Below are 16745 nucleotides of genomic sequence, written 5' to 3'. Positions count from 1 at the left end.
GGTGTCTTATCATATAGTACCTAGGGAAATCACACCTGTAATTCCTCACCAGAAATTTCATGCAACCAGAAATCACTTGCCTAATGAGTGAACCCTCCTTGAATAATTGTGACTAAGAGGTGAATTGTGCAGAAATAAAGTGCAATTCAAAATGGTGACTTCTTAGCTATACTCTCTATGAGAAAAATTGCTCAAATACCCGAGGCTCTTTGTTAGGTATCATCAGACCAAGTCAAGGCAATTGACTCACCAAAGAAATTGCTCTGTGGAGGAACAAGGTCTGCTTAAAGCCAGCACTCAGACACCTGCCACATCCTGCATTTAACAACTGACCATGCTCCCCCATATGAGTTCCTATAGCATAAAAGCCTAAAACCCAATCAATCCCCTAATTTTTAATATGGAAACTTGAACTTCATAGGTATCATCATCATCATCATCATCATCATCATCATCATCATTGTCATCATTATCACTGAAGATCAAACCCAGGGGCTGTGCAAGAATTCTAAAAATAAACTGCCTCCCAATCCTCATTTAGTTGTTTTTAACTAACTGGCATGATGCTATTACAAGTGCATTGTGGGTTAAATTCGATCATCTTCATAAAGCCTTCTTATTTTAACTGTGCCTTTAAACTGAATTATTCCCAGATATTTAAAAGAATTAAATTGATTGGTTCAGTGATTAAATAAGTTCTAGGTTCTCTGGAACCAATAAGCAGAAAAGGTGATTGTTTTATGAACAGGATTCTTGCTCTGATGTTACAATGAACTGGCTGCAGTAAATAATGACAAGCCCTGCCCTCTGTCCCTGTCATCCACCTATGACACCAACCTGCAACTGCCTCAAGAGGGACTCAGTATGCCATGTGCTTGTAGGCTTGTAGGCTAACAGGCTGAGTGTGTTTCAAGTCCTTTGTCACCGCTTTGGAATCAGCAAGACTAAAAGCATTAAGCTTTGGAGACTTGATGCTATTTTCATTTAAAATCCTTTACCAAGACTGAAACCATTTCTTGGTAGGATGAAGTGGAAAAGAATTTGAGGATTTTCACTTCTGCTTTCTTTTTGGTCACCAATGCCCTCTATTGAAAGGAAATATATAGATCAGTACTTAGGTTGACTTATAATATGGAAATAACATTAGAAATATTTTTCTTTACTGGGTCTTATTGTATTTGATAACCAGGGGGAGTTGATTGAACTTCTCAGTGACCTTCCTTCCATCCTTACTTCTGAGGACCACTGGAGGCTGTAACATGGAGTATCCTGGTATCTGTTTCTACCTTTGGGATGCACCTGCTAAAAAGAGGGAGCCTGGGCCATCTTATGTACCGAGTGTGCTGGCAACGAGGCTCCCCTGCAGCATCCTTTTGGTCTCCTTTTCGGACAGATGTGTTGCTGTCTTCTTTTAGTCATTTTTGATTGTTTTCCTGGTCCTTAATCTTGATGAAACTTTGCTGTCTTTAAGGCAGATGTTCTCAAATGTTTTGATTCTCTTAAGAGTTTTTCTCCATCATATTGTCACAAACTTTATATTCTGTAAATGTGTTTTCAGATCATATGATATGTAAAATAGGTCAAAATGACAGAAGTCTGGGAACTCTTGCTGATAACCGACCTTTTCTCCCATACCCAAGTTGGCATTGCTGCAGCCAGGACCTGGAATCCTTTCTAATTACTTTAAAATTAGCCCTATTAACTTCAGTGCTCAGCTTATTTTCAGTACTTTGCACTATTGCACATTCCATAAAGATAAACATTCTGAGGTTATTTTCCACAAATAGCTAGGCCCATCTCTCTCTCTCTCTCTCTCTCTCTCTCTCTCTCTCTCTCTCTCTCTCTCTGTCTCTCTCTCTTTCTCTCTCCAAATATATATATATGAGTGAAGCATACATACTCCTCAGAGGCTAATAGAGGCTAATACTATATCTTACTTTGGGAAAGTATTTTGTTGTAGCCTTTTACATATTGGAAGAAAAAGTAGACATTTCTTTAATAACTGAATTGCTCTTAGCATGAGAATCCAGCATGGGTTGTTCTCCATGAGTACAGAGCGCCCAAACATCTGGAGTGCTCTGGGTCCCAATTAAGATAACTCATTGTGACAACACACGTTCTGATTAATATCCTATTCCCTTAGCCATTTGTCCGTGAAAGCTCCTTTGACCTCATTAAACAAACTGACAGTGAGTGAAAGCTGTGCTTCGGGATAAAGAAGCATGAAATGGTTGTTTTCTGAAAGCATTTTGCAATCTTGTTTTCTCAAGTACTTTAGCTAATGTCTAAACAGACTCCAATGTCCCTGCCGGTGAACAGAAGGGAGAAATGCAACATTATTTCAGATGCTTGCCATGTATCAGGACAGTGTTTCACTACTTAGACTCTGCTCAGCTGTGTTGCCTAAACATTTTTATTGGTATACATCACTGTTAATTTCTAATTAATTTTGGAATCTATTGTGAACATTGACCAAACAATAAGAGTTTTTGTGAGCTCACTTATGCAGAAATCTGCTTTTGTTGGTTTGAGGATGGCTTTAGGGAAACCTATGGACCAGTATGGATGTTAGTGGGCAGATGGAGACTTGAAAAACCTCTTTGCTTATTTTAGTGATGGACTTCCCTCTTAGGATCAGGGAAACACAGGGCCTGTGCTTACTCATGGCCTTAGCACTGATGAGTCATGGTGATTCAGACCCATCAACTCTTTAAGAGCCAACACTCACCACAGATCGATGCATTGTGCATATAATTTTAGGCTGAATCAATTGTAGATTATGCAGCAGAAGGTGGTGTGTAGCACCCATTTATTTTCCCCTGTAGACTTTTGCTTTAGAAGTTTATAACCCTAGTGTATATACACTATATATATATATATATATATATATATATATATATATATATATATATATATATGTATGTGTGTGTGTTGTAGGATGTAAGATTAGTGGGTTTAAAAAATTAAATTGTGTTACAGGAAAGAAAATATCTAGCACCCATTCATGCTTTTGGCCCAGCTGCTTAGAACCCAGTCCCTTATCAAATAACTGCACAGTTAAAATGTCAAACAAAAGCCTAGTGCATGTTCTTTGTTAAAGGTAAAATTAAATCTTTTCAACAAGTTTACCTTACAATTATTGATATATAAACTTTCATTGTTTCATTTTTTCTTCTTGGAATTTCATTACACTCTTGATATATCATTATATTTGTTTAGGCACCTGGCTTGACAGAGAAAATAAAAATATATATTTATTTTTTACACCTTTAATTAAAATGTAATTATATCAACACTTCCCTGTTCCTCTCTCCAGGTCCTCCCATGTCACCTCCCTTCAACTTTTCTCATGTCCCCATTCCACTCTCAAATTGATAGCCTCTTTTTCTTTGATTATTAGTGTTGCATATATATTACATAAGTGTATATATACATATGTACAAATATGTAAGTACAACCGGATACTTCCATTTTTGTTGTTTGCATGCACATGGTTTTAGGGCTGACAATATTGCATGAGGCTGAGAACTCATCCATGGGAGAGGCCAGTTCTCCATCTCTCAGAAGTCATTAATTGCCTGAATTTTTTTGTCTAGGAAAGGGGCCACATGAGCTTGGAGCCTTTTTGCATTGGCACATCTATGGATATTAATATTATTCAGGTCTTGTTTAAGTACCCATTTCTAATAGAGGTGATCACACTGCAGACTTCCTGGGATTCCAACACTTACAACTTTTCTTACTTTTTCCGTGATGTTCCCTGAGCCATAGATGCAGGAACTGTGTTGCAGATGTATCTGTTGGGGCTAGGTACCCCACAAACCATTGATTTTTGCATTGTTACAGTTGTGGTTTTCTGTGGATAGTCTTTATTTTCTATAAAGAGAAGCTTCTTTGATGAGTGGCAATAGCGACACCTGTGGGTATAAAAATAAGATTTAAAATGTAGTCAAGGAATTATGCTGGTGTAGCAAGTGGCAAATAGTACATTCTCTTATAAAATCCATGATCTAACTAGCCCCAGGTAGTTGGCTAGATATCTGTGGACAGGCATGATTTTCCTCATGTTAAGTAGACCTCAAATCCACTGCTGGTTATCATGAATATGTGAGTGCCACTATTGTGCCTTTAGGAATATCTTGCCATGGTGGTCATTGTTGTGGTTCATAGGTATCATAATATGGGAAGGACTGTTTAATTACTTCCATCCCTTTGCAGCTTCATAGTACTTTCTGGTAGTATGGAAGCTAGACTACAGGAAGTAGGCTTTCAGGTTAGATCCAGCTTGAATAATCTAAGTCCTGTGTCCTAAGTGAGTGCTGTCTTCAGCAACAGGTACTTATATTCAACCTGTAAGAGGCATCCAAGAGCAAGAGCAATAACCTATAGTTTGGGGAGTCGTCTGGACTATCCTGACCAGCCATGTGAGAGGAGGTCCTTGTGGCTGGTATTGGGATTTTGAATAGTCTGTAGTTCTTACAGGAAGCATTGCCGGCCCAAGTGGCAAACTTTGTGTGTGTGTGTGTGTGTGTGTGTGTGTGTGTGTGTGTGTGTGTGTGTGAAAGAGAGAGAGAGAGAGAGAGAGAGAGAGAGAGAGAGAGAGAGAGAGAGAGAGAGAGAGAGAGTTAGTTGCTAGAGTTTTCCTGCCTGGCCCACAGTCAGGACAAATCTCTCTTACCCGCCAGTCCCACAGCCGCTCAGACCCAACCGAGTAAACACACAGAGACTTACATTGCTTACAAACTGTGTGGCCATGACAGGCTTCTTGTTATCTAGTTCTTATATTTAAATTAACCCATTTCTATAAATCTATACCTTGCCATGTGGCTCGTGGCTTACTGGCATCTTCACATGCTGCTTGTCATGGCGGCGGCTGGCAGTGTCTCTCTGCCTCAGCCTTCCACTTCCCAGAATTCTCTTCTCTCCTTGTCCCACCTATACTTTCTGCCTGGCAACTGGCCAATCAGTGTTTTATTTATACAGAACGATATCCACAGCATTTCCCCTTTTCTTTTTTTTTTTTAAAGGAAGGTTTTAACTTTCACATAGTAAAATTACAGATAACAAAACAATTATCAAGCAAGAATTACAGTTATAATATCTAGTCTATTTATAATAACTAGTTTATTTGGCAAAATTAAAGAAGATATCCTGTCTATCTTATATTTGTGAGTCTAAGGTTTCATATCTAACTTATCTCTTATCATAACTAAGGAAAACTGTATCTAGCTTCAACTACATCAAAGACCTCAGAAGGATATAATACTACCTGAGAAATGGGAGAAGGATGCAAGCAACTTTCGGGAGTCTTGCAGGGTAAACAGAGACAGCTGGCAGCCTGGACAGTCATCCAAAGTTCTCTTGTAAAGTTGGGGCATCTGTCTTCAGCCCACAGGGCTAGAGTCTCTCAGTCATTTTTCTCAGTGTCCTGTAGAATGTCTGGCAGTTTCCTCTGCGAAGCAGGAACCTGAAGGACCATTTTGCCAAGCAAAGTTCAGTGGTTACCTTCTTATCGGTCCTGCATGTCCAGTCGATCAAGCAGTCCAGGCAAGAACAGTTTCTTGCCTAAATGGCTATTTTTGCCAAGAAGAAGATAAACTCCATATAGAGTGTCTTCGATGCCCATCCTCCTCTCTGAAGTAAATCCGGTGCTGCCAGGAGCAGACATGTCTCACTGTCCAGAAAGTCTAAATTTTTAAAACATTTTAAATGCCATATTTTGTAGGTCTTTGAAGTATTTGAAGATTACTTATCTATCTGAAATATATCTATGTATACCTAGAAGACTTAACTAACATGGCTACAAGTATGATTATCATAGATGACTAATTATCTGTATTTCTTAATTATCCATTACAATCTAAATGAGTTACATAAACATAATACCTTAAACAAGAGTAGAAATATACACACAGTATAACAAAATTAACTTTAAATTTGTATCAATGAACTGAAATCCATAGCAATGTAAAACATTTTAAACAAGTTGCTCTTTAAAAGTAGGTTCACTAATCTATCCTTTTATCCTATCATATCTATACTATCCCCTTTTTTCTTTAGAAAGACATTGTATTTCTAATCAACCTGCTTTAAATAAAAACACTGTTTTTTCTCTGTCCCACACCAGAGGGCTCTTCTGATTTGGGACACAAGAATCTCTTAACCTTTTTTTTTTAGCAATACATCTGGGTTTGGAGAAAGAGTGAGCCAATTCCATCTCCAAAGCCAGCTTGGTATTATTTGGGAATTTGGGCGTAGCTTCTCTTACTACTTCCTGCTGGAGGGGGGCACTGTATCTTATGGGGACACAAAGAAAATTTTAGGATTATGGAATAGTCCGTGAGGGTGTATTATCTGAGCCAGTTGCCTTGAAACGGTTCTGGATGTTGGATCATCTGGGCCATGGTGTCATTGGAGACCTTTCAGGGGGTCTTGGCTGGTTAAACCTGATGTATCTTAATTTGGAACAAATCCATAGCCTCTGGCTTTCTGTGGAAACAAAAGCAGAGCCTCTTTTCAAAAGCAACATATCCTTATATCTAAATTTTGAAGTCAAGGTACCTTTAAAATATACATTTTGGCATAACTCAACAGCTTTTGTAATCAAATGGTTTTTTTCAGTTACGAATATCAAAGAGAACATAGTCCAGATTCTCTGTGTGGTAGCCATCTTTACGTGGCTTGTTTTTTATATTACCTTGAACCTATTGTTTTAAACTGCAGCATTCTAAGAATGAAACAGTGCTGTGGCTGTTGGCTCCACCCACTTTAGCTTCCCAACATGGCAGTGGTACATTTTCTGCCAGCTCTGGGAGCCATCAACTCTCAGAAATAGTGGGTCTATACTTTTATCAAAGTAGCGTGTAGCCCACTTTAAAAAAAAAAAAACTAGTAAAAACTATACCTAACACACAGTATAGTGTGCAGCTTGGAGATACCTCTATGTAACATAGTCTAGGTCAAGCCCACACGCAGGCCACGAACCCGCCATAGCTCAAACCCACATATTGCAGTGTCTAGCTGCCCATATGAGACATGAAGGAGGAACCTGGTTTTGGCTCCATTTAGAATTTGTTATTAAATATTCTCAGGTTTAAGGTGGAAACTTGAGCCTCAGCCTTCCACGTCCCAGAATTCTCTTCTCTCCTTGTCCTGTCTATACTTCCTGCCTGGCTAATGGCCAATCAGTGTTTTATTTATACAGAGCGATATCCACAGCGAGAGAGAGAGAGAGAGAGAGAGAGAGAGAGAGAGAGAGAGAGAGAGAGAGAAAGAGAAAGAAAGAAAGAAAGAAAGAAAGAAAGAAAGAAAGAAAGAAAGAAAGAAAGGAAGAAAGAAAGGAAGAAAGAAAGAAAATGATTCCTTGAGGCTTTATCAAACAACCTTGGTGCTGTTTGTTCCTCCTTCTCCTTCTGTATTGAGCTTCCTCCTAGTTAGGGCCCCCTCCTCCTTTTCTATTTCCCCTTTAATATCATCTGTATCCTGCTATTCCCCTTCCAAGCATCCCCATGGTCCCTTTTACTTTCTTGGCTCTATAGTAACTCCATATTATACACTTTCATCTGAAGATTTGGAACTAGGTATCACAGATGAGAGAGAATATGCTATGTTTGTCTTTCTGGGTCTGGGTTACCTCCTCCAATATAAACATTTCTAGGTCCATCTATTTAACTTCAAATTTCGTTTTTCTTTACAGCTGAATAGCATTCCACAAATGTATAGATACTGCATTTTGTTATACATTAATTAGGGGACATTTAAGTTGTTTCCATTTCCTGGCTGTTGTAAATAGGCTACCTATGAACATTGCTGAGCAAGTATCTGTGGAGTAGGATGTTGACTCTTTGGGGTATCTGCCAAAGACTGCTGTAGCTGGATCATATCATAGGTTTATCTTTAGTTTTTTGACCATTATCCATACTAATTTCCAGAGTGGCTACACCATTTCACATTCTGACAAACAGTGAATAAATATTCTCTTTCCCCCACAGCCTCACTAGCATTTGATGTCAGTTGTTTTGTTCATCTTATTCATCCTGACTGGGGTAAGATGAAATCTCAGAGTTGTTTTAATTTGCATCTCCCTCATTGCTAAGGATGATGAACTTTTTTTTTTTTTTTTAGGTATTTTGTAGACATTTTTCTTTCTTCTACTGAGAACTTTCTCTTTAGATCCTGTGATAGTTTAAATGTAACTGGCCCCCATAAGCTCATAGCTAGTGACACTATTAGGAGGTGTGGCCTTGTTGAAGTAGGTGTGGCCTTATTAGAGGAAGTATGTCACTGTGGGAATGGGCTTCCAGGTCTCCTATGCTCAAAATATGCCTGGTTCAGTTCACTTCCTGTTGCCTTTGGATCAAAATGCAGAATTCTCATTTCATTCTCTAGCATCATGTCTGCCTGCATGTTGCCATGCCACACCATGATGATAATGGATTAAACTTCTGCCAACCCAATCAAATGTTTTCCTTTATAAGAGCTGCTGTGGTCATGGTGTTTCTTTACAGCAATAGAAACCCTAAGACACTCCCTAACCCATTTTGTAATTGGGTCATTTGTTTCCTGAAATCTTTGTTTTTTAAGTTCTTAGTATATTCTGGATATTAATCCTTTATCAGATTATGTAGCTGATAAAAGTTCTCTTCCATTCTGTGGGTTTCTTCTTTATTTGATTGATTGTTTCTTTAGCTGTATAGAAGCTTTTTAGTTTTACAAGTTCCCATTTGTTAATTGTTGGTCTTAAGCTCTGAACAAATGGAGTCCTATTCAGAAAATCCCTATATCTTGCCTATCTTTTCTTCTAGCCATTTTAGCATTTCAGGTTTCAAATTGAGGTCTTTGACTCATTTGGAGATAATTTTTGTGCAGGGTGGTAAGTATGGAACTAAATTCATTCTTCAGTGTGTGAACATCCAATTATCCTAGCATCATTTGTTGTTGATGCTTTTCATAAATATCAGATGGCTGCAGTTTCATGCACTCATGTTAGGGTTTTCTATTTTGTTCCATTGGTCTACATGTCTGTTTTTGTGGCAGTACCATATTGGTTTTATTACTATAGTTCTTACAGTTTATCTCAAGATATTTTATTGTCTTTGATGCTAACTTAACTTGTTTATTGTTTCTAGAAGCTTCCTAGTGGAATTTCTTGGATCTGTTATGTATAATGTCATGTCATATGCAAATAAGTATAGTTTAACGTATTTTCCTGTCTGTATCCTTTAATTTCCTTCTATTTCTGTATTTCTCTGGCTAGTCTTTCTGGCACTATATTGGAAAAAAAGTGGGGATATTGGACAGCCCTGTCTCATTCCTGATTTTAATGGGATTGCTTCAAGTTTTTCTCCATTTATGATGATTTTTGGCTGTGTGTTTATCATATGTAGCATTTATTATATTGAGGTATGTTCCCTCCAGGCCTACTCACTCTAGATCTTTTATCATGAAAGGATGTTTGATTTTGTCAAAGGCTTTTCCTGCATCTATTGAGATGACCATATGGTTTATCTTTAAGCCCATTTATGTGATTGTTATATTTATTAGCTTACATGTGTTGAACCATCTCTGCATTTCTGGGCTAAAGCCAGCCTGATCATAGTGGATGATCTTCTTGATATGTGCCTGCATGCAGTTTGTTAGTATTTTATTGAGGATTTTTGCATCTCTGTTCATCAGGCATATTTGTATGTCTGTAGTCTTGCTTGCTTGTTTGTTTATGTGTTCGTTTGTTTGTAATTGTCTTTACCTCTCTGGGTATTAGAGTAATACTGGCTTCATAGGATGAATTTTGGATTGTTCCCTTGCTTATAGTTATTGAATTTAAGAAGTATCATTTGCAGTTCTTTGAAAATCTGGTAGAGCTCTGTTGGGTGAATTCATCTGAGTGTGAGCTTTTTTAGCTGGAAGGCTTTTATTACTTTCCAGTCTCATCCTTTGCTATGGAACTGTTTAGGTTGTTGTTATCTTCTTGGTTTAACTTTGGTAGCTTGGAGAAATCAAGAGATTCATCTATCTCTTAGATTTTCTAACTTATTGGAGCAAAAGTTTTAATAATATTCTTTCTTTGGTGTCTGTTGTAATGTTTCCCTGTTCAGTTTTGATTCTATGAATTTGGGTACTCTATTTCTTTTGGTGAGTTGGGCCAACACAGTTTGCTGTTCTTATCTTCTCAAAGAACTATTTCTTACATTCAGTGATTGTTTGCATGTGTTCTTTGTTTCTATTTTATTAATTTCTACTTTGACTTTTATTACTCCCTTCAATCTACTGAGTTTGAACTTGGTTTGTTCTTTCTCTTTTGCCAAATTCTTGTGTTACACCATTAGCTCGTTTACTCGTGCTCTTTCTGATATTTTAATGTAGGCACTCAGGGCTATAAATTCCTCTTGTAGAGATGCTTTTAATCTGTCCCGGTTGTTTTCTTGTACAGCATCCAATAACTTCTCTTTGTTCCATATATTTAGTTTTTTAACTATGTTATGCCTTGGAGAGTTTCTTTTCTGGTGTTCTCTAGTCAGGGTCCTGTGTGCTTCTTCTGTCTGTATTGGTATAGAATTCTTTAGTTTGGGAAGTTTCTTGTTAAAGATCTGGTCTATGACATTGTCTTGGGACTCTTTTCTCTCATCTATGCCTATAATTTGAAGATTTGATCTTCATGGCCCACATTTCCCACAGGTTCCTTTCCTGTTCTTTCTAATTTTCGTTCATATTCTTCACTTACTTGGTCTAGGTCTTCTGCTGTGCCTTTGAGTCTGATGTTCTGTCTTCTTCCCAGTTCATTCTACTTGTAAGACTTCACTGAGGATGGAGGAAGCAACTTAGCAGGCAGAGGTGGCTGGTGAAAAAAGAGGGTTCCTAAGCTGTAGATTTCAGTCTGAACTTGTGGTTCTGTAGATGGCAGTGGGCAGGAGTGGGAAGATAAATGTTGATGGAAAAGTGATTTTTCTTTTTTTTAAAAAATTAACATTGGTGTCCAGAACATGTAAGAATAAAATAGTAATAACAAATTACATATTCATTTTTTCTCCCCCAAAAAAGTACATTTTGTCAGATTCTGTGCAAACAATTAGAGAAACAAAAGTAACAGTGCATCTTCCCAGAGAAACTCTACTGATTTTATTAAATCCTTTAGAACAACAGCCTCTTTTGAAATAACATATACCGACCCAGGCTGTCTACATTTTTAATGCCATGTCTTGATGGCATTAAAATAGATAGAATAGATACCCACATTCTCAAGACCTGTGTCAAATAACCAAGCCCCGTATTTATCTTAGAGCTCTCATAGGAAGGGAGTCCCTGATTTCCCAGTGAGGGCACATGTGTTTCTAAACATTAGATCACTACAATATATAATATTTTTATTCCGAACTTGGGAACCATCAGGATAGCATCAGATTCATTCTCTTATTCTTCTACCCATGCTGAAGCATCCAGTGATTTCCTGAACTAATAAGTCTGAGGAAATCATGGAGGACAGTCAGGCTGTTTCAGGTCAGGATTCTGTGTCTTCCGGACTAGCATGGAGAGCATTCAGGCTGCTTCAGGTGAGGATTCTGTGTCTCACAGACTTGTTTAGAAGGACTTTCTTAGTCTAGGTGGTTCTAGTTTCTCCTTGGCTTCTCAAATCCAAAGACAGCACAAGCTATCTTGTGCAGAGATTGTGCCTTACCCACACTAGTATGGATGGGGGATACTGCAGGGCTTACTAGCTTGGCAGGGATGCCTGAGGCCCTGGCAATTAGAAAGGTGGCATTTTACTTAAAACAGAGAGTGAAAGCAGAGAGACACATGGAATCCTATGGGAAAGAACATACTACACAGAAAAGGAGTGAACACAGTGAAGGGAAAGGAAAGCGTAGCACCACCATTATTTACAGTGGTGTGACATGGATTAAAAAGAAAGACGAAGTGAGAGCAAGCGTGAGACCCAAGAGCCTGCCATGAGTATGAACTACAGCATCTTACTGTGTTTGGGGTCAGATGGGGGCATCCTGCGGGACAATGGCATAGGTCAGCCTTTTAGGAGTTATAGTCCCACATTCATCTATCATCTACCTGTCTGTGTCTTTTTTGATCCATCCATCCATTTGTCTGACTAGCTCTGCTAGGATATGTGATCAGAGCATTTTGTTTGAACAGTGGTATGACGCTGATAGTGGATGCACTTGAATTAACTTATAATAATTCTTCTACAATCTTAGCTTTTATTAGGGGTACAAGAGAAAATGTACACATTGAAAATAACCTTTTAAAACAGCTGCCATAGTCTGAGACCAGAATAGTGAAATCTACAGCTGGATAGAATCTAATAAATATCTCTTATTTACTTTATAAGAAAGTTTATTAATTAAATTTAATTAATTAATTATTTAATTAATTATTAATTAAATATTTAAATTATTAAATTTTATTATTATTAATTAAATATTTAAATAAATTAAACATTAATTAAAATATTATAAAATTATTAAAATATAAAACAAATGCTTATTAATATCCCAGAAAAATTCTATTTGACACTAAAATTAGGTTTTGGTTTGCAGTTTATCCTTTCTATTTTTTTCCTATTTAATGTTTTGCAGATTTTTGAGTCACTCACTATATAGCTTTGATATTTTTGTTGATTCCATATGGAGGCAGCCATGGTATTTTTCTACTTGAAAATATGGACTTGGGCACTGTTTTGTCCTCAGTCAAGTCTGAGAAGTGGTTGAATCAGGCCATTAAAAAAAAAGAATCCAAACCCAAGAAAAATGGACAAGAAGTATGTTTGCAGTGAGTTATGCTTAGAGTGTTTTGTTCAAGGCCAGGGCCAGATTCTTATGATATCTGCCTGTTTGAGGCTCTGCTGATGACCTTAACAATATAAATGATGAACACATTTTAGAAGCTATATCACACACACTTGAGCTTTTACCATTTCTTAAAAGCATGACCTTTAACATAGATGGCTGTAAGAGCCACACTGAGCACCTCTTGCCTGCAGGATGGTATGGGAAAGGCAGAATAAGCAAGGACACTCTGTTTTAAAACCACCTCCAATTTCTGTACGTGAAGTTTCTGAGATACCATTATCTACCGCCATGAAGCAAATAATGCTTATGTGGATTCTTCTGTGGCATGTTTTGCTTCAGGACTCAAAGCTAGTCAAGCTCTCCCTTGTCAGATGGAAAAAGACTTAGCTCAAGGAGCCGGTAGGGAATACTTGCCTAAATATTTTCTCTAGTCATCCCAAGATGAACCTAATTTCCATGTTAGTTCATGAATTATTCCTTTCAAAGCAAGTGAATTTAACAACATTTTTGTGGTCTTCAGAGTCGACTATGGATTTAGAATCAATGAAATTTAAAGCAACAATCATGAATACAATGCAGTATAGTAGCCTCTCTTATAATTTGTCTTCATCTTCACACACTCTCTGGTCTTGCTGATGTTTGCTCAATTTCAGTTTAAGCTGAAAACCAATACGCAAATCTAAAGTGCATAAACACACACAGGAAGTAGAGTGAGGAGAGGCTCAGGTGTGATTGACAAAGCAGGGCAAGGATGGCAGTGTGGCAGCTGTCCCTTTTCCAGAGATTAGTTGTACAGACAGTCATCCGTATGAGACTTCTATATAGCGAATATAAAATTTTGCCATGCCACATCATGTTTTGTATATCATTCAGTAAAGGACAAAAGGGTGGGCAGAAATAGTTTTTAATCATTCCACCTTTTCCATATAATCCACCTTACACTTATCGACTTCACTTCCTTTCAACTAAGAAGTTACTTACTGACTATACGCTATGTTCCAAGCATTATTCCACACTCAAGAAATGTTAAAAATATAGACAGTTTCCTCCTCTCAAAGAGTCAGGTTTGTCAGAGAACACCATCCTCTCTGAGTAGCTATAGAAATGGACATCTTAGGGTACAGCACCTTAAACAGAAGTTACCCTAAGCAAGCATGTGTTTGCAGAGGCTGGGATGATGGCCAGGGGTCTGTAACCTCTTGGTCTTTTGCTGTTGATCTCATAGAATGATAATGAACTAACACATAGATTAAACACACAAACTTTCTTTACTGTATGTTGGCCGAAAAGTAGAGGAGGCTGGAGGTCCAAAGCCAGAGGGAACATTCATTCCTCTGTCTTACATTTAAGCAATGATTAGAAAGATGGGAAGTTCTTCTCCTAGTGGCCTTTAAATTCCTCTAAGACTCTAAATTACATCTCTGGAACAAGTCTAGATAGTAGGCCACTGATAATAACCCAGGCTACCCAGGACAGCAGGAAGCTGTCACACTCCTTGTTGGCTAACCAGGTTTAATGATGATGCTTTTAAGCAAATTTCAACCAACTTCCTTCGAACCAACATGTCTTATTTAAACAAAACAAAACAAAATTCAAGTTTTGTTTTTTGACATACAGTCAAGCTCAACCTTATGCCATCTATCGTAACAAAACTGGATTTTGCAGGAGAGGGCCCAGGGGTACATGTGAATGTGCTGAGTGCAATGAAGGCCATCCTCAAGGAGTCTCTTGCCTAACCTTAAGCTGATAGTGGCAGGGCCTGAGCACTAAGAAGAGAGATCCAGCTCTCAATTCCCTTGTGGACCAAACTGTATAGGCCAAGGGAAAATTCTGTTCCTCAGTGTGAACTATTGTCCAGCCTCCTTCCCTTCCTGCCAAGTCTTCAGTGCTGCCAATAGAGGAGAATGACTGGCCCAAGATTTTTTTCTTCTATTATTTCTCCCAAATGGGTGAAGTTGCTAATGGAGGGTAAACATAGCAAACACCACACCCCAAGTAGAGAGGAGCAGCAGGAGGTCTGGATCAATGGCCCCTGGAAAACTGAGAATTGGCTGTAATTACAATAGACAGAAGGGGCTCTCCTAGCTCCTAACTAGTTTTCTGCCTAATTTTGGCTAAGTCTTATTTAGGAGAGGATTTTTAGAGTTGAAGGGGAAGCTTACCTTGTCCTGAGATGCCTCCAAAGCCTTCTGTCCATGAGGCTGTTACCCTTCCTGAAGACCAAAACTCTGTACTGTCATTCCTTTGGGGCCCTGCATGGAAGGGAGCTTTTTACACAGGGAAGGATGAACCACCATTGCCAGCCAGTCTTGCAGGGGATGTTATTGCTTTAAATTCTCCCCAAGACCCATGAGGTTACGTGGGATAGAGTTCACTGGGTGAAAAAAAATCTCAATATTGTGTATTTCCACTAATTTAATGCTGTTTCCATCTATGTTTTTTTCCTTGGCTTTTATTCTGGATCCATCTGCATGATGATTTGGGCTGGGGAATGTCTTGTCTGGAATGTCTTTAGGAAGCTTCTGTAAATGGGGCAAACATTCTGGGCAAGTTTTTCTTTGCATGGAAACAAGATTAGACTGATCTGATTTCTTCTGATCCCACTGACCCTTGACATTCATGGGTCAGACTATCAGCCACTGTCCTATCATTTACAAAATAAAGTGGCTTATTAAGCACATTGCTGGAGCTGAATGCCTATAGACTCAGTTTAAAGAGCCCTTACGTCTGCACGTGTGTCCGTGCTTAAGGTTTTCCGCTGAGATTTTCCTTGTGAATAGGATGAATCTTGTTTTGGGGAGAGGTGCTCTCCTAGCTCCCAACTGGTTTTCTGCCACACCCAGTCTTGAGTGTTACACTGCACTCCTTGACTTTTTGCCCCCAGAGTTCCTTCTCCGGAGGCCTGAGGGTGGAGGGGAGGGAAGGCAGCATTGACGCCTTTCTTTTTTCTCTTTCTTTCTTTCAGATCCTGAAGAGTAGAAAAGACCTCACATAGACTGAGGCTGCCAGTGTCTCGTGCCATTTTAGCTGAGCTTCTTCATTCTTCTTCCACAAAGACCCCTATGTGGGAAGGCCTTCAAAACCACGTCCCACATTTGGCCTTCCCTCACGCTGTCTCCTCCCAGGGGCCTCTAGGGTTGGCTTGTGGTCTTAGAATTATCACACAAACCTGATCCCACAAACCCCATTTGAGGTTTGTTTTGTTTTGTTTTGGCCCCACCCCCAAAGCAGCAATCAAACTCGAAAGACCATTTTACAATAATTTGGCTTTCACAGCACCTGTCGAGCCTGGTGAAAACCCGAAGTCCTGGATGTGCTGAACACAGTGACGGCCATTTTGTTTCTGTTAGTGTTGTTAACTTAGATGTTGCCCTGCATACTGGCTCATGATGGTGACTACAGCCAGGCTGGCCTTCATCACAGCTAAAATGAAATGCCAATCTCTGGTTCTTTTTATCCAGTTGATAACGTTCACTTTGTCCAGTTTATTTTAAGGTTTAAAATTTGTTCTTAAGTTTTTTTTCCCATTTGTATAATATGAAATTGTTTGTCTTTTAAGAGGAGATTATCTTATACGAATATGTATTTGATGCTTAATTTATTATCTGTAAATTCATGAATATAAACCTTAGTGTAATAGCTGATGACCACACTGTCAGTGGGTTCACCAGTATTTTCACTGGGTACCTTTCATCACGAAGAGGTCACTGAAAAGTTAACCACTTCCTGGTCCTCTTCTTTAGGGTATCTGTAAGTTGACTTCATTACTTTATAAACTTTTTAGAAAGCGAAGTGATAAGGGACACAGAATCAGAGAGATATGTCAGATAATAATTTTCATTTTAGTGAGATTTTAACACCATGAAGGAGTTGATTAATAGCACAAATAGAAAATAAGGATAATAGATATGGCAGAGAAAGGGAATAAAAATAGATTATCCTGCAGCC

At 38.5% G+C, this 16745-nt stretch overlaps 1 protein-coding gene across 3 annotated transcripts in view; it reads left to right on the top strand.

Annotated features, from left to right (window-relative positions):
• The window catches only part of Pde1c (phosphodiesterase 1C), a 375343-nt gene that overhangs the window by 318848 nt on the left and 39750 nt on the right, over positions 1-16745 (top strand). Inside the window, exon 18 of one of the 3 annotated variants that reach the window (XM_059257884.1) lies at positions 15763-15872. The exons of the other annotated variants lie outside the window; for them this stretch is intronic. Coding sequence (XP_059113867.1) covers positions 15763-15776 — 14 coding nt within the window. The 3' untranslated portion in view covers positions 15777-15872. Of the gene's footprint in view, positions 1-15762; positions 15873-16745 lie in introns of those variants that run through there. 3 annotated transcript variants of the gene reach the window in all.

This window comes from Peromyscus eremicus, chromosome 3 (genome assembly GCF_949786415.1).
Source record: "Peromyscus eremicus chromosome 3, PerEre_H2_v1, whole genome shotgun sequence".
In the NCBI taxonomy this organism is placed as follows: domain Eukaryota; kingdom Metazoa; phylum Chordata; class Mammalia; order Rodentia; family Cricetidae; genus Peromyscus; species Peromyscus eremicus.
Note: the sequence above shows the minus strand (reverse complement) of the source record. Positions and strands in the feature narration are given on the sequence as shown.